The sequence below is a fragment of the Phoenix dactylifera genome, chromosome 3 (genome assembly GCF_009389715.1).
Source record: "Phoenix dactylifera cultivar Barhee BC4 chromosome 3, palm_55x_up_171113_PBpolish2nd_filt_p, whole genome shotgun sequence".
NCBI lineage: Eukaryota > Viridiplantae > Streptophyta > Magnoliopsida > Arecales > Arecaceae > Phoenix > Phoenix dactylifera.
In genome coordinates this window covers 9264336-9281516 of record NC_052394.1, presented here as the reverse complement: position 1 = coordinate 9281516, position 17181 = coordinate 9264336, and the positions used below count along the sequence as shown (strand labels likewise).

The 17181-nt window shown below is 40.0% G+C and overlaps 1 protein-coding gene and 1 non-coding gene across 2 annotated transcripts; one reads left to right on the top strand and one right to left on the bottom strand.

Annotated features, from left to right (window-relative positions):
* Window positions 1-919: 919 nt before the first annotated feature.
* Window positions 920-8790, bottom strand: LOC120110212 (caffeoylshikimate esterase-like). Its single transcript, XM_039124553.1, has 8 exons — window positions 8514-8790; window positions 8275-8368; window positions 8146-8178; window positions 6228-6374; window positions 4090-4220; window positions 3851-3988; window positions 3630-3728; window positions 920-1467 (listed from the first exon to the last, which is right to left on the bottom strand). The coding sequence occupies exons 1-8, from the start codon at window positions 8550-8552 to the stop codon at window positions 1078-1080; spliced, it is 1071 nt and encodes a 356-aa protein (XP_038980481.1). The 5' UTR covers window positions 8553-8790; the 3' UTR covers window positions 920-1077.
* Window positions 8791-16761: 7971 nt separating this feature from the next.
* LOC120110340 lies at window positions 16762-16867 on the top strand. The gene has a single exon (XR_005511283.1). It is a non-coding gene; the product is annotated as a small nucleolar RNA R71 (small nucleolar RNA).
* The last annotated feature ends 314 nt before the right edge of the window (window positions 16868-17181 follow it).

Sequence of the window (17181 nt, the reverse complement as noted above, 5' to 3'; positions counted from 1 at the left end):
ACTCAATCCCGTCCAGTCATCCACGGCAACTCATTAATTCACACGATCACGCCCAATCATGACGGTAACCCATTAATTCGCCCAGTCACATCGCAGGTAACCCTGACGCCCCTCTTATAAAAAGGGGAACTTCTTCCTCTGAAGGAGGGACTGGAAACTTCTGACTTTGACTTCCACATACAACCTCTCTCTTTTTCTCCACGAAAGCTCCTTCCGACTTAAGCATCAGAGGGTCGGCGCCGGAAACTCCAGCCATCGGCTTCTTGCAGGTTCCCCGGAGGACGCAGCCTGCCGACGCACCACCTCTCGGAGCTTCTCCTTCTTAGCCAGTGGTCGCCCTCGGGTCCAGTTTCCAGCAACACTTCGCTTGCGAGTTCTATCCCTTCAACTTTGCACAGAGAGAGCAAAATCTCAGCATATCTGGGAAAGAAAGATCCTGCGACTGCTCATCTTGATGTGCATGTTTTGGTTGACTATTGTCAAACATCATAGGAGCAATAGTTAACGATTGGTCTTCTCAAAGACTAGGATTGGCCATCTCTTGATAGGTTGACCCTTGAATACAACCTGAGGAATGGGAGTAACTTACTCTGTTATGGCTTGCAGAAAGGTTATTAGGTGCAGATGAAGAGAAGGCCTTACTTTAAAATCTTGAAGCAACCCAAAGAGTCGATGCCACCACCTTTTCCATGCAAGTTTTGTTCTACCAAAGGCTATTAAGAGCATTAAATCATGATGAAAGGTGTAGAGATTTGAATGCGTCCCATGTTATTTCCAAATTGGCATTGATCAATCATCAGAAGCTTCAAATTTTTCACCACGTCATGGTTGTCATTTTAGTTTTGTTCATGTAGCTTTTCTTCTTGAGCTATAGTTGCATCTAAACTTGCATGGACTTGAAGGCAGACAAGGAACCATATTGATCTATGAAACCCTTTTTGCTTTTATTATGATAAGTCCCAGGTCACCTGTCACAATTTTGTTTTTTCTTTGGCTTTTGATTCCCACCCTTCCCAAATTCCCTTTTTCCATCTTCCCAAGTGTTTGTTGAAATGTTTCGACACCCAGTGCAGCTCCTTAGAGGGCCGAGCGGGGCTCCGTCCGCCCTTTCCACCCAAAGCAAAATATCCCGCTAGGCTGCCTCCTGGTGGTGGCACCACTAGGCCATCTCATGACCTTGGGTGACGGGCTGGCTTCGTCGGCGATGGCTTCGTCGGCGATGTCGCTCCTTATGGACGGTGATCTTCCGGGTCTTTCGTGGGCTCGGTGGTCGAGCCAAGCGATGACGTCCGAGAAGACTTTCTCCACGTTAGTGTCGGGCTCGCCGGAAGTCAGGCCATGCCACATCCCGGGGTAGAGCGTGATGGTCTTGTCGACGCTGCTGGCCCGGTCGTAAAGCGCTCGGCTCACCTCTGGGTCGGTCACTAAGTCCGCCTCCCCATGCAGCACCAAGAAGGGAAGATTCACCTGCCAATTTCCGTGTCATTAGGCCATGAGCAGTGCAAAGTTTTGCACAGTACAGCATTTATTTTTATATTGAAGCAATGCGTAGTATTTGAATCCTAGATCTCCTCCAAGGGCAAGCCTTGAGGTGAGACTTGAGAGGCATTGCCAACGCATAGCATTTCCCCTAACAATTCTACCAAGATGTCTAGAAACTCTTTGTGAATCTAAGCTTAGGAAACTGAACAGAAAAATTGAGAAACATAGTACCTATACTCAATTAGCATAGTTTGCATGAGATAAATAGGATAAATGAAATTTACGTTTAGATAAAAATTTGCGGTTCCATATAACTGTTACACTATACTGACTATTTCATTTGTAAAAAAAATATGTCCTTAGTTTTTTTTGTCTTACTAGTATGTATTTAGTTGGGTTGGATGGTGGTCATTTCTTAGCATTTTCAACTTGACTAGAAATGAGAAACACTAGATAGCCGTTGGGTAGTCCAATTCCACGCAAATATTGGCAGGTGTAAGTATCTAACCTCACAATGTCAGATATGGCGAGGATAGGCGGGCCTTCCTATCCTCTTGAATTACCGATTGGACCTTAATGAATAACTCTGAGACTTAGTTACAGGATAAAAAGGATTTATCGGGAATAATCATCTTTCCTCGATATATTTCGCCTCTGAATTGAAAAAAGTTGGTATAAGGGCATGCACCACAGCATGTGCCTGGAATGAGTATGGTGAGGACATGCCTTGCATGCATTTATTCCAATCTGATCCCTTTTTTACCAGCTGTGCCTTAATGAATAACTCTTGGGCTTGGTTAATAAAATGAATTTATGAATTCTTCTCAAAAAAAGGATCTATCATGACTAAAATTATAAGTTTTCTAGATTCATTTTGTTTCTGAATTGAAAAGTCTTAGTAGAAATGGATGTATCCCAGCGTGTACACAGAATTAGTAGATCAGGACAGGCTTGCTCGCATTCATCCCAACCAATCCTCTTGGCCAATGTGCCTTTGGAATAAAATCATCTTTTTCTGGATTTATTCAATTTCTGAATTGAAACATATTGGTGAAGGGTACGTACTAGTATACCCAGTATTAGCACTAAACTAAGTTTTGTGTGTTGTGTAATATACAGGGATTTTAGGCAGGGCTTTAAAACTATTTTACCCTCGGTAACCCAGCAAGAACCTAGTCAGCATATGCACTAGGGTATACAAAGTATTTTTCAACTTTTTTACTCACTTATCCGTTAAATTAAAAGAGTACTGCTGTGTGCCCTATGTATATCTAGGGACTAGGATGAGCACAAACCGGATTCAGGACCCGCACAACGAGTTAAGCGGCTGTTTGGATATTTCTGTGGGAATCGGATCTGTTGGCCCACTCAGCCCATCATCTTCTACAGGCCCACTTAAGTTCCATCCAAATTCCATTATATGGGCCTATTGATCTACTTTTTCCCTTTTTTTTTTTTTTTTTTTTTTGCATAGATACCCTTCTAAATATTGAATTTTGCATGAATACTCTTCTAAAATTAATATTTACATGTATATGCTTATAAAACTCTGTTATTGTACAAATGCCTCAAATATAATAGTTGTTCGAACGGTGTTAAGAAAAAATCATATTTATATTAATTAAAAATAAAATAAAATTTTGAAATTACGCTAATGTTCCAGTCTTCTTTTCCGGCTATCGAGATCATGATCTATTTCCATGTTTACCCATTAAAAGTATTTTAGTTATTTTAATTTAAAATCGTTAATTTTTTAATGTTGTTAAATAATATGGGTGCATATGCAAAAATAAAAATTAAAAAGGTAGAATAGCAAACCAAGTATTTTACGAGGGTATACATGCAAATATCAATTTGGAAAGGGTATTCATGCAAAATCTGTCAATTTCTGTATGTTTACCCATATATATACATATACATACATATACATATATATACATATACGCGCATATATATATATATATATATATATATATATATATATATATATATATATATATATATATATATATGTATGTATGTATGTATGTATATGTATATGTATGTATATACATATGTATGTACGTATGTATGATAATCATTTTCAATTAAGCATATTCTTTCATTTCTTCTGTGTAACCCTAAACGGTCCTCTCAAGATAACATACCTTGGACAAGCTATCCTCAAGGTCCATGCTGGTCCTAAGCAACTCCAACGCTGTCTTTAGCCGGGGCTTGTCCTTGTATATCAGCTTGTTGTGCCGGATCTGGAGGATCGGAAAACAACCAGATAGCACACCAAATAACTGAATTAATTACCCCTAGAAATTAGGATTAGGAGAGTTTGGGCACCAAATTAACCAATCCTATGGTGTCACCATATACCAACCACTTCGCGTTTGACGGGGTCTTTGAAGGCGGTGTCGACGATATCCTTGGTGGGAACGATCTTCCAGGCCGGTATGATATCCTCCACCTGGGTTAGGATGTTCACCACTATGGGACTGGGCTTCATCTCCTCCGAGATCTGCTCACCACCCCAACAAGAGATCAAGTCAGCAGGGCGGCACGGTTGGTACATTGTGGGGTACAAACAAAAGGAGATCCCAGAACCGTCGGTGAGCTTACCTTGCACATCGGCGCCGCGAGGACTGCACCATCCCAGAACGTGGGATCCCTTTTGTGAAGAAGGAGAGCTACGGCGCCTCCCATCGACTCCCCGTAGAGGAACCGGCTCTTATTTACGTACTCCTCCTTCACTGCACAAAGGATAACGATGGGGATTATGATTAATTATTATGGTCATGATGATTAATTAGTACGAGAACACACTGAAAGAACCAGAAGAGAAATGCACCCATGAAGAGCCTTACCCCGTTTAATTAAATTGATGCTAAAACTATGTTTCTAAAGAGCAAGGTTTAGATGCAAACATGGTCGATGGAAGCATCACTTGGCCATCCTTGTGGCAACTTTAATATTTAACGTGTGACCCTATGGGAAGAAATTAGCACCTAGCTTCTTGAGATTTCAGGATACTGGAAAGCCTTTTGCGCAGCTAGAGCTCAAAGAACTTTTTGCTCACTTGCTACGTACTGGGTTTAGGTGTTCGTGTATCAATCAAGCTTTTACTCGTTGAGTATATTTAGAACAGCACAAATTTCATGAATACTGGACTCATGCTTCCACAATCTTAAATTTCAGGGAGTGTTGTGAGGTGCACATATATTGTTGAAGTAGTTCTTTTATGATATTGCTAGAACACATGATATAAACTATAATATGAGGACATGTATTTTAATATTCCTACTAGCATGGATATAGGGTTATATGATTGGAGTTACAATGTCTGGTTTTGATGGTAGATGCAGCAATGTACAAATTTCAAGATAAAATTCTGGTCTTTTGTAGATATTAGCTTTAAATGCCAAGACAAGTTCTCCCATGTAGCACAATGTAGGGTTCTCGTTTTACTTGGGGAAAATTAGAAGAGAATGCAGTACAAAAACTGATGTTTCATTCCAAATATGAAATCTCAAATTGAAACTCATGTAATCTATACAGTGCAAAATCTATTATAACCTTCTTGTGGCTTCGATATCTGACTACTAAAAATTATGAAAGCATGTCCATATTACAGTGATCATAAGCATAATTTCCACTTTCTCCTCCCACCAAACCTCATGACAACTTCACTCAACAAGAGACCTCTTCATTGCACAATAAGCAAGGATGACAAAATGGGATGATTGTCATATTAGGGATGCCCTCATGGCTCAAGTGGACGCAGAGAATTTGCCATTTACCTCTCGTATCAATGGACGTTGCATCCATGAACAAGGACAATTAACATGAGAAGAGAAGGGAAAGAGAAGAGAGTTGATACAAGAAATGAGGCCATCTTAGATAGAATAACTATTCACTAGTCAACAGACTGTTTGGGTACTCACAAATATAATAATGTTGGCAGTTGTTTCGGGCTTTACTTTTTTGTCATCTCAACTTTGAAATCTCATTCCTTAGCTTTCTCAGAGGAATTGTGCTAATGATTGTCAAGGTGTGCTTTGACTTAGATGTGGTTATATGATGCTATGCAGAATGCGCCGTCAATGGAGTTTTAGAAGTTTATCAGTTTCAATGCCATACGGACAATGGATATACATTTTCAACAGGCCATGGATATTTATTCATCCACATGCATCGAGTCTACAATTTTATTCATGCTAATCTGTTTGTTCATATATTATCTTTTATGAAAAATTATATCTTATATCGGATGTCTTGGGCCAGTGGTGCACCACACCAATTAGATTTCTCATTTCTGAGGGCTTCATTCATTATGCACTTTGTCTCGAATTGTCATTTCTCTTTACCTCGTCTCAAGTTGTTCATGTAGTACATCTGATGTAGGATATAATTTTTCATTTTTTATATAAAATCTATATCATATTTTAATTTTTAAAGTGTTTTATATTTATTTATTCTGATACCTCTCGTAGAGGTGTTTTGCTTGTAATTATTTAAGAAAGTACTTACAGAGTATGATGAAAAGAAAGAGTCATCAAAAGAAAAAGATGCGGGATTTATATTTTAGAAAAATATTATAACATTTGATGTCATGCATGATGGGGATTCAAATCCTATAATTGGTTGATTGTTTTTTCCCCTGCAATGTTACATGCAACCTTAACAGTCATAATGCGCTACGAAGCTTTATAAACATTTCAAGGGAACATACGCAATAAAGGGGGGCCAAGAAAAATTACCGCAAATGGACTTGAAGAAGCGTTCGCAGTCGGCGACGAGATTGCCGAACCTCTTGATGTAGCAGCGCCTCCCCTCCGACTTCCCGTGTCCCTCGTAATCCATGCCGTACACCGCGTATCCCGCGCCCCCTAGCCTCGACCCCACCACTGCAATCCACCAACCAATCCACGCCGTCAGATCTGTTCCATCTTCCCATCTCGGGCGGCATCATACAATCCCTGCGGCGTCCCGCCCCGCCAATAATTTAAGGGGGGGGGGGGGGGGGGGGGGCGTGGGGAACCACCCCGTTAGTTATAACGGCGCCGTCCGTCGCCATTGGGCGGCCGTGATGGGACACATCACCCCGAGAAAACGTCCAAGCGGCTACTTGGTTGCGAGGTTGACGGAATTGCAAGCGTTACGTGGTATATTGGATTGGATGTTGCGGGTCATCAGGAGGTGAGCGGTGGGAATTGGTTTGTCGTTTGGTCGCCAAACAAAACCTCGCGATGCAATTTTGCCTCAATTTTATGATAGGAGAGATAAAGACCAACATATTTATAAATTAAAAAAATATATGATATATATATATATATATATATACTCTACTTGCAACCATTCCATTATATTTCTGATTTCCAAGCCTTGGAAAAACAAGATAAGGTAAAACAGGGAAGGATAGAAGGGAATAACAGGACTGATTTAAGTTTTTCTTCTCACAAGCTAGACATGGTCTTAAAGTATGGATCTTCTCTTATTTATATTCCTACGTAGTGACCTACTAAGAATTAAATAAGCCACTGGAAGAGGTCCTAAAGCGGGTCCCACAATCTGACCACTCACCTTCCTTGAATTAATTGGTTTGGCTTGAGTGTGGCTGGTGATCCAAGTAGAAATATTGAAGGAAACAACTAAAAAAAAAAAAGGCCTTGAACCATGGTGATAGGATGTCCTGGCATTGGTTTTACCCTGCATCATTAAATTAATGACTGACTAGAAGATAAATTACAGATATAGTGTTGCATCATTGTTAAGGATTTTATAGGAAAGAAATATCTTCTAAAGTATATGTCAAAAGGGTGTTTCAATATCCCAACATGACATTCTTATGGAACTATATCTATTCAGTTAGGAGACGAGATGGGAGAAGCAGCAAAAGAAAGACTAAAAGAAGCCTCCTATGACTTTAATGATATTATAAATCACCTAAATAGGTCGGGATTCAGGTGCCTCATATATGAATATGGATAAGCTTCAACACTTGAACCCGAAGACACAGTTTCAAGCATACCTATTGATATATTGGATGTCCAATAGATATTATAGATCACTAGATCAGCATGCAATTTCATCCAAATATACTATGGTTATATATTTGTTAAAGCTTTTTCTAACTTCTTAGTTAATTCTTTAAGGTACAAATTGCATCCTAAATCCTTTCCCTGAAACAAAAAAACTATAAAACTGAAGAAGGTGATGGCTTCCAAATACCATCGGGTATGGGTTCTTTTGGCGTTGACTATAGCTTTGCTGTCTTTTGAATTTTGATCTTCTCAGAAGCCACCATCCCTTATTGAGTTATGGCAGGGCACATGTAATCCCTGCACGCCTCGTAATTACTATTTCACGAAACATAGTACGGGTGAAATAAAGGGCCACAGTGAAAGGGAAGTATGGCTTTTAGTTTCACTTGTCGCTTGGGATCCCAAGTTTCACCCATGGCTTTAGAAATTTCTTTGACAGAGCCATGCACTAGCAGTAGGTGGAGGTGGGTGGCAAATAGGGAAATGGAGATATATAGAATCCTTCTACTCCATCTATTATTTTTGACCTTTCGGATTATTGGATCTTGGTGATCCAAACACAAGTCTGAGACGATAAATATGTGGAGGAACCAAAAAGAAAATCGTGATTTTATGCAGCTTGAACAGTTGCTACCTTTCATGAATTCACTGCATTCCATGCCGTACCCTGCACTTCATCAAAAGAAGGAAAGCATTAAGCAAAGGAAAAGATAAGAATAACATGGGGAAAAGATTGAAAACGGTGTGGTGAACATAATTTTACCATGGCAGAGGAAGACAAGGGCTTTTGGTGATGAAGAAGATGGCAACCATCTACACGTAAAGAGCTGCACCCCTCTTGAATTCCTAATAAACTCCTATCATCCCCACAACAAATAAACACCAACAAGAACAACAAAAAAAGGATCAAAACTTTAGCATGTAGCAAAGATTCCCATTAAAACAGAGGGACAACAAAAATTAGAATGATAAAAAGTCTGCATGCATCAGGGCTAGGCTCACCTCTTGATACACAACCTCCATGTGATGGCCAAACTCCATCCAAGCATGAAAAGCTCAGCCACCACAAGGAGATGGAGAGCGAGGAGAGAGGGGAGGGGGGTCTTAAGGGAAAGGTTTGGGGAAAGTTGGGGACAAAGATCTGAATAGAAACCCTCGGACTGGGGACCTTCGAGATCGCTTGGGATTAAAGAGGAGTGGAGAAAGCCAAAATAAGAAGACGGAATATTACACGTGCCGGGCGTACATGCACAGGAGGAGGTCAGCAACCTCCATTTCCTCCCCAATCCACAGACTTTTCCTAGCCCCAACTCCCAAGAAGATTGGTTCACACGTATTTATCTATTTAGTCCAGTCATTTCCCGCATTTAAAAATTCATCACTTTGCCACCAAGATGGTAGCCTAGTGGTAAGAGGGCAATAATTTCGCCCAACTTGCTCGGGTTCAAAATATGCGGGCGTCGATTAAATTAGGGGACCGGATACTCCACACCCGGATGGCTTGCTGGCGGTTATGCTTTCCTTCCACTTGTATTAAGGTGGTGCTGGAGTGACGTACCCACACGTGAGATGGTGAGCCCAATGGGGTGAGCCCATGGGTCGGGAAAGGCACGTAAAACTTGCGATCTGTATCGAATATTTTCTGATGAAAAAGGAGCTCAGTGGGAGCTGCTACGTGGGTGGGCTTGTCCCTCCCCATCCCCTCCTATTTTTTACTAAAAAAATAAAATAAAAAATTCATCACTCCATTTGACCCATAATCAATCAATAAGGTGGTATGGGCTCCAATACTTTCTTTTTAAAAAGGCCGCTAGCGAATTCTTTATGCATGTATGTATGTATGTATGTGAAGGCAGTGTTCTTATTTGTATCTATATTTTAGATAGAGGAAAGTTGTAAGCTTTTTGTGAATTCTTTGTATGTGAAGCGTGGTGTTCTTTTTTAATTTATGCTTTATATAGTTAGATGGAGATTCTGAAAATTATAATGTTTTGAGTGTAAATGTAAAGAGTGTAATTACTTGTTACAATATGTTTGAAATTATAATCTCGTAAGGCTTTCCAAGTCGTGAACTAAAAACTTATTTCCTTTAGCCGTTGAGTTTAATATATTAGTAATCTGCACATTCAAAGCAAATCAGTGTTCAAATAGTCATATGCGATTAAAATCAAATGATTGAACATTTATAATAGGTAACTTTGCCATCATATTTTAGGTTGGTGTCGATTGATGCATACACTTCGAATTTAGTAGCTAGATGTAGCTATCTTGATTTCAACTCGCACCTAAAACATTACCTTGCCATGGGAGTTGTCTTTGCTAAAGAATTCGACCGATAGAAGCTTCAATGCATATGTTCCCTCCAACCAAAATCTTTTGCAATATCTTGAATAGATTGTTTTTTTTTTATTGAATAGATTGTTTTCTTGGTTGACAAGGAGCCGGACTTGTAATTTGTGATTAGGAAAGCAAGTTTCTTAGCTGAATGGTCATTATTATTTTTCTCAATCTAATCGAACCTGTCTTGGTAGTCAGGAACACTATCCCTGCCATAGTGTTTTGGAGAATGTTGTGGATTAGCGATGGCCTCCTATTCTTCTTTTGGGTCGTAAGGGGCATTATAACCCAGTCTAGTTCAACATGACACAAAGACAAAATAGGATAAAGCAAGAGCAAGGATTACTACATTAACAACCCAACGTTTGTAGCCCAAGACCTAAAATGCCTAGTATTTTAATTTCAAACTTTTTTTGCGGGAAAAAAAAGAAAGAAAAAAGAACCAGAACTTTGAAAGAACTTTTACGAGAGATGCACATTTGATTTTAATTTTCCTTCTTTGCATCAGAACTAGTAAACTGCACATGCCATCGTGCAGCAAACTTTATGATTGCTACTTATTGGTGAATGGTGCATATAATGATCATGTAATTCCTCATGGAGAAAAAATTGCACCTCGACCTCAGATCAGATTGACCTTATTGATCTCGACGTAAATCAAGTCGAATGATTTTGGCCTCAGTCGAGGAGCCGCCAGTCGAGAAGAGCCGTCCTAACAACCGATAGCCCTGTCAGCCTGCAGTCGCGGCAACACTATGCCCTGTGCAAGGCTTGCACCGCATGCCGCCCACACGGACTGACCTCTATGCTGCGGCCGTACCACCGGCCGTTATCTGACCATCCGTTGCTCGGTCATTATTGTACGCCACGTCGGCCTAGGTAACGACAAAACTGGCTTCTTTATATAAAGAGAGCAACTCGAGAGAACTGAGGTACGAGTGCATAGTACGCAATAGGCAATACATACATGCAATACTACTCACAAAGACCACACTCTATTGAAACCCTCTCTTTTCCATACTGTTGCCTTGTTGTTCTGTCTTAGACATCGAAGAGTCTCTGATGAGAGCACAAAAGTGCGACCTACATGTCACCTAAATTAGTATTATTGCTAACCGATAATGATAAATTCACTGGATTAATATTATATTTGGGTTTGGCACAGATTTTCATAAATCAGAGATAAAATGCACATTGAGTACAAATTTGAATTCAATCGGGTCCGAGTCGGGTTCGGGTCCGAATCGGATCCATTTCTTTTGAGCCTGTGGAAAATAATTTTGGACAAATCTAAATTAACTATGAGGTGCTGGGTAACCCATGACTTGAAAGACTTGCAATAGACCTTCAGTCAGAACAAATGATCCCTGACGAACTGAGTCCGTCCGTTTACAAACCAAATTTCACATCACACTATTTGTTTTTTTTATCTATATGACTGAACTTAGTGTCTCCCAGCTCCCATATCAGGAGGGCCAAAGATCGCACAACGCCCGCGCCTCCTTCAACCCGTGATCCAGAGATCGCATGCCAGCGCCCCCCTCTTCCAGAACCGAGAGTCCCAGCATCACGCGTCCGTGAATGGCATCTTGATCGGTTCTTTCAATTTCAAAAATAAACCACGCAATAGCACGTATCCTGTAGGATAGTGATTACGGGTGTCGGTCCACAGGGATTGAAGAATAAGTTATTTTTCTTTTAAAAGTAAATTAAGAAGGAGAATTTGCAAACTTGATTTAACTAAATTAATTCAAAGGGCATAAGCTAGAGTAAAAAGACTTTTGAGTTATCGATTAATAAGAGCTAAAAGTAAGATGAATGCAATAGTAGGAGTATTTTATGGGAAGAGATGTTTAGGGTTAGAATCCACCGATGGATTCGTAAATATGATGCTTTCAATGATTTAGATGCGTGTATGATCTGATTGCTCTTAACTACAAGTTAGGACAATCATACAAAAAGTTGAAATCTAACCCACAGTATGAGTCATCTAGGCCTGGTACAAACCATCTTCTCTAAGGATAGGCATGGTCTGTCCTACTTAGCATGATTCATCTGATGATTAATTTCTCAAAGATAAATCTAGTAGTTGCATAACAGTCTCCTCCAAACCACAGGTATTGGATTCGATTTCGATAAACTATATTAATTCATGCAGAGGCTTTCTACAAGATAAACATCTTACACAAATTAAACAAGACATTTCAAGATCAGAATTTTATTAAATATGCAACTGTCTTACAATGCTAAAAATCAAAGAAATGCAACATAAATACTCATCCACGGCTTCATCAAACCCCTAAACCGAGGCTTAGCTGCTCATGGTACTCGTCATCTCCATTGGTTGGCTGAAGAAATCCTTTGCCATCTGCAAATGAAAGGCTATTCCCAAAATATCCAAAATACTCTCTCTCTCCCCCTCCTTTCTTTTTTTTTATTTCTTTTTTCTCTTCTTCTCTCTCGGCTGGATTCTTCTTTTCACCGAAACAGGGGGTCTCCCCTGTTTTCTTCTCCACCGAGCTCCCCTCTCAAAGCCGATGGCCACCCTCTTTATACCCATTCTCCCCCTTGATGGATCCACTGAGAGAGGAGGAGGGCGTGATGCTGGGAATGATCTCGCGGAGGCTTGATTGTTGCATGCGGGATCGCTGGAGAAGGGCGTGAATCCGTGGGAATGGCTGAATCTTGCGTTCCTTGATGGCTAGAAACGGAAGGAGGAGGCTCCGGATGAAGGGCGCCGCGGGATCGCTGGGAGGCTAATGCGGAATGTTTGAATCTCGGAGAAGACGGGGACGGAGCTAGAGATGAATGCCGCGCTGGGTTACCGGCTGCTGGGAATGATCTCGGGCGAAGATGGGGATGGAGCTCGAAACGGTGCCGATCCGGAAGGAGCTGGGTTACCGGCTCGTTGAATGCAGTCGGCTGGGATCGCGGTGAAGGCTGAATCACAGGGATCGGAGCTGGGAATCGATGGGATCTCTTCTTGGAACGAATCCGGGTGAAGCTCGGCTGATTTTTGACTGCTGGGAGGTGGAACGGGCGGCGGATGGCACGCGGTGATTGCGGCTGGCACGGAGCTGACGCGGTGATGCTGGATCTCGGCTGAGACGCGGAGGAAGCCGTGGAATCGACGGGAGGAAGGTGGACGGCCGAGATGCCATGCGGGGGAGGGGGGAAGAAAATAAACAGTGAACTTAGTTTTATATAATAATTTTTTTTGTAACACTGTTCATATGAACAGTGTTTTCACGGGACACTGTTCATATGAACAGTAAATCCACTGATTTTTATTAATTTTATTATATTCATTATTATTTTTTTTTCTTGTTTTAAATTTATAAATTTTATATGAAGGCAGATAATGAATTGGTTGGAAATTGACTTTGGGTTTGAGGTGGGTCATGATCGTTGATTTGCTTGAACTTACTCTCGAGCCCAATGTCGTTTAATTTTTGTTAAACTGCTTCAGACCGGACTTAACAAGGCTAAAAGCAGGACCGTGACTTAATAAAAGGGTTAATCAAATATTTTTCCATACAATTATAACTTTTAATCTAATCAAGACCAAAGCCCATTTAATTATAACCTTAGCCGGGTCAACACAATCTCCTTATATGTTTTTCTGTAGTTTTCATGAAAGATTGCAATCAAGAGAGAGACAAGTTCAGAATCTGGTTTAAGAAAAGAATTATTTACCTCTTACCATAATTTAAATTTATTTCAATGTTTATTCAATTTCATGGTAAAATATGTATTTATCAGTTTAAAAACATTGATAAGTGCTATGGAAAGATAACTAAATTATAAATTATTAAGCACTTATCACACCCCCAAACCTATATTTTGCTAGTCCTCGAGCAAAATAAAACTAGAAAAGAAGAATTTTAACTCACTTTCGCAGGCATCGCGGTTACATTTACCATATGTAACAAGGCTTTAAACCCCTAGGTTATCCTAGTGGACGAGTTGTAGTCTCGTGAGGATTTTCAGTGAAGATACCCACAATCTTCAATAAATCATTTATCATTATTGTTATTATTAATCTCTTTTTTTAAAAAAAATATAATAAAAGATACATAAATGATAAGAATTTCAAAGCACACATGGTTTTATTTACTAAGTCAGCCCAAATCCTAGGTCAAGATGCAATTCAAGTTGAAGTCATTAAGTTTCCGTTAGGGAGTTGTAAGACTTATTTATACTGGAGTGCTTGGTGAAATCTGGGCCGTACACAAGCTAAGGGTTCGGATCAACAAAATATTGCAAAGACTAGTAGTTTCCAAGGATTGGTCGAAAGGACCTGTTCACTGATTCAAAATCATTTTATCTGCAGGATTTCGAGAGTTGTGGATATTTACTTTAGTACCTCACGGGCTTTATCTGTAATATTCCAGTTTACTCGAATTTTTACAACGACGGCTTTCACACTATTGTCTTTTTCAAGGTCAATACAGAGTTTTTTTTTCTTTTTATATATATATTGTGCACTTTTACTCTTGTGGTGATTTCTCCGTGTAACGAGCAATCAGTCGACAACTCTCACACCAGTTGGCATAAGGTGTCGGGCATCAAGACTCCCCTACGGACTTATGCTCGGAGTTCTCATCACAAGCCCACTTGACCTTTGACAATAGGTAGCCCTTTTCGATGTTTCTGACTAAATCCATTATTATTGATGATTTTTTTTTTTTTGGATTAGATAAGTATGATTCATCAGGGTCCAAGGTTGCTACTATACTATTAATATAATGTCGAGCCTAGACCTTAGAAGTGTCGGCCAGTGTGTAGTGAAATTCCGAAGTATTAATTAGCTTACAACTCCCTAAGAGAGACTTAATGAAAAGAACTTAAATTTGTATTACTTCCGACTAGTCATTGGGCTTTTTAGATTTTATATACCCTATGTGTTTATCATTCTCACATTCATGTATAGAAATTAGGTTTTTAAAAACAAAAATCTTTTTTTTATTTAAATTTATTATTATTATTTTATGAAAATGAACACACATTTTTTTTTTGGATGAAAATCAAGATAAATACCCCCAAACCTAAACCTAACATTGTCCTCAATGTTAAAAAAATTTAAGAGAATTGGGTTGCCTCCCAACAAGCGCTAAGTTTATTGTCTTCAGCCAGACACAGTGAGATAGTTTTTGCATCTCTTTTTATGAGGTCATCTATTTTGTCTATCATAAAACACTCAACTTCCCTCGCGGGTTGGTCGGCCGCATTGAACACATTTAATTTTACCTTCATGTTCCCAAATGATATGTTCATTACCCCTGTTCTACAATTGATGCATGCATTGGCTGTTGCTAAAAAGGGCCGCCCGAGGATCACGGGGATTTGTTTATTAGGATTGGGCTCATATTCCATATCAAGGACAATGAAATCTACTGGAAAATAGAATTTGTCTACCTTGACAAGAACATCTTCAATTATCCCACGTGGTGTTTTTACAGATCGATCAGCCAATTGAAGGGATACCGAGGTTGGTTTTAACTCACCTAAACCAAGTTTCTCATAAACTGAATAAGGTAAAAGGTTGACACTTGCCCCTAGATCTAAGAGTGCTCGATCAATGAAATTATTTCCTAAGACACAGGAGATCGTGGGAGCACCAGGATCTTTGAATTTTGGAGGGGTGTTGTGTTGGAGAATAGAACTCACTTGCTCAGTTAGAAAGACCTTTTTAGGCACATGTGTCCTAGATTTTCGCTTTTGTGTACAAAGGTCTTTGAGAAATTTGGCATAGGAGGGAACTTGTCTGATGGCATCAAGGAGTGGGAGGTTGATTTTAACTTGTTTGAAGACCTCTATCATCTCTTCTAATGAAGTTCCCTTTTTGCCAAATGGTGAGGGTGAAGTAAGAGCTTCAGGAAATGGGGCCTTTGGGATGTGAGTTTTGGCAGAAGATGGACTAGCCGAAGAAGAAGAAGAAGGTTTTAGATTTTCATTTGACACATTTCCATCCTCTTCTTCACCTTCCTTATTGTTGTCCTCCCCAATCTTATTGTCTATTATACGTCCACTCCTTAGGGTAGTCAAAGCATTGGCTTGTTCATGATGAATTGCATTTAGTTGATTTTCTTGAGCCATGTATTGTCCCCTAGGATTACTTAGTGGTTGGCTTGGAAGCTTTCCTTCCTCTCGCTTGTTTAGTGCATTAGCTAGTTGACCCATTTGGGATTCTAGCTTGGCGATTGATTGCGTATGAGAGTGCACTAATTGTGTAATGGTTTCCAAACCTTGAAGGGCGTTCAACACTTTCTCCTCAAAGGCTGTGTTTCTTTGGGGTGGAGGAGGAGTGTGTTGAAATTGAGTCGAGGGACGGTAGGGATGAATATTTTGTGGGGTTTGAAAATTCTGAGGATTTGGAAAGTTTTGGGAATAAGGTTGGGCAGTATTCGAAGCTTGCTGCTTCCAAGAAAAGTTTGGATGATTTCGCCATCCCGGGTTATATGTATTGGAAAATGGGTCATTACCCGGTCTAGGCAGTGTTTGAGCAGCATTGATGTGTTCTTGCACAAGTTCGGGGAATTGGGGCGCTGAAGGGCACTCATGAATAGGGTGGGATGGGCTAGAACAAATAGTACACACTTGTGCTTGGGAAGAGTTCATGTAATGCCCACCTATCATCAGTTGGTCAATCTTATGGGACAATGCATCTACCTTGCTAGACAGGTCCATAGAATGACTTATTTCACAAATGGTCCCTTTTCTTTGAGAACTCGGGGGTGCTTGACGAGAACATGAAGCATGGTGGAGGGAGTTTTCATTTAGATTTTCAAATAATTTCCATGCTTCATGCTCATTTTGAAGCATGAATGTGCCCCCACATGCGGCATCAATCATCTGACGGTTTCGTTCTGTCAATCCGTCATAAAAATATTGCACTAGTTGCCACTTAGGTATTTGATGATGAGGGCATTTACGGATTAGGTCCCTAAATCTCTCCCAAGTTTCATGAAATTCTTCTCCCTCAGTTTGGGAGAAGCTTGTAATGGCACGTCTAAACTGGTTCGTTCTTCTTATGGGAAAGTATTTTTTAAGGAATTCTTATTGCATTTGATCCCAAGAACGAATTGAGTTAGCTTCTAAAGAATTCAGCCATTGTTTGGCTCTATCTTTAAGGGAGAAGGGGAATAATCTAAGTTTCAGAGCATCATCAGTGAAATTCTGAATCTTGACAGTGGTGCAAATTTCAAGAAATTCATCTAGGTGTTTATATGGATCTTCATTGGTGAGCCCATAAAAAGATGGAAGCATTTGGATCACACTAGACTTTATTTCATATTGTACAGCTGCTACTTTAGGTAATCGAATGCAAGAT

What these genes read in the sequence shown, in the direction of transcription:
- LOC120110212 (XM_039124553.1), bottom strand. Translation starts at nt 8,552, where the DNA reads ATGGAGTTTGGCCATCACATGGAGGTTGTGTATCAAGAG. An exon ending in CCTTGTCTTCCTCTGCCATG is followed by an intron (nt 8,179 to 8,274) that starts GTAAAATTATGT and finishes GATGAAGTGCAG; the next exon opens with GGTACGGCATGGAATGCAGT. An exon ending in TTGAGGATAGCTTGTCCAAG is followed by an intron (nt 1,468 to 3,629) that starts GTATGTTATCTT and finishes GGAAATTGGCAG; the next exon opens with GTGAATCTTCCCTTCTTGGT.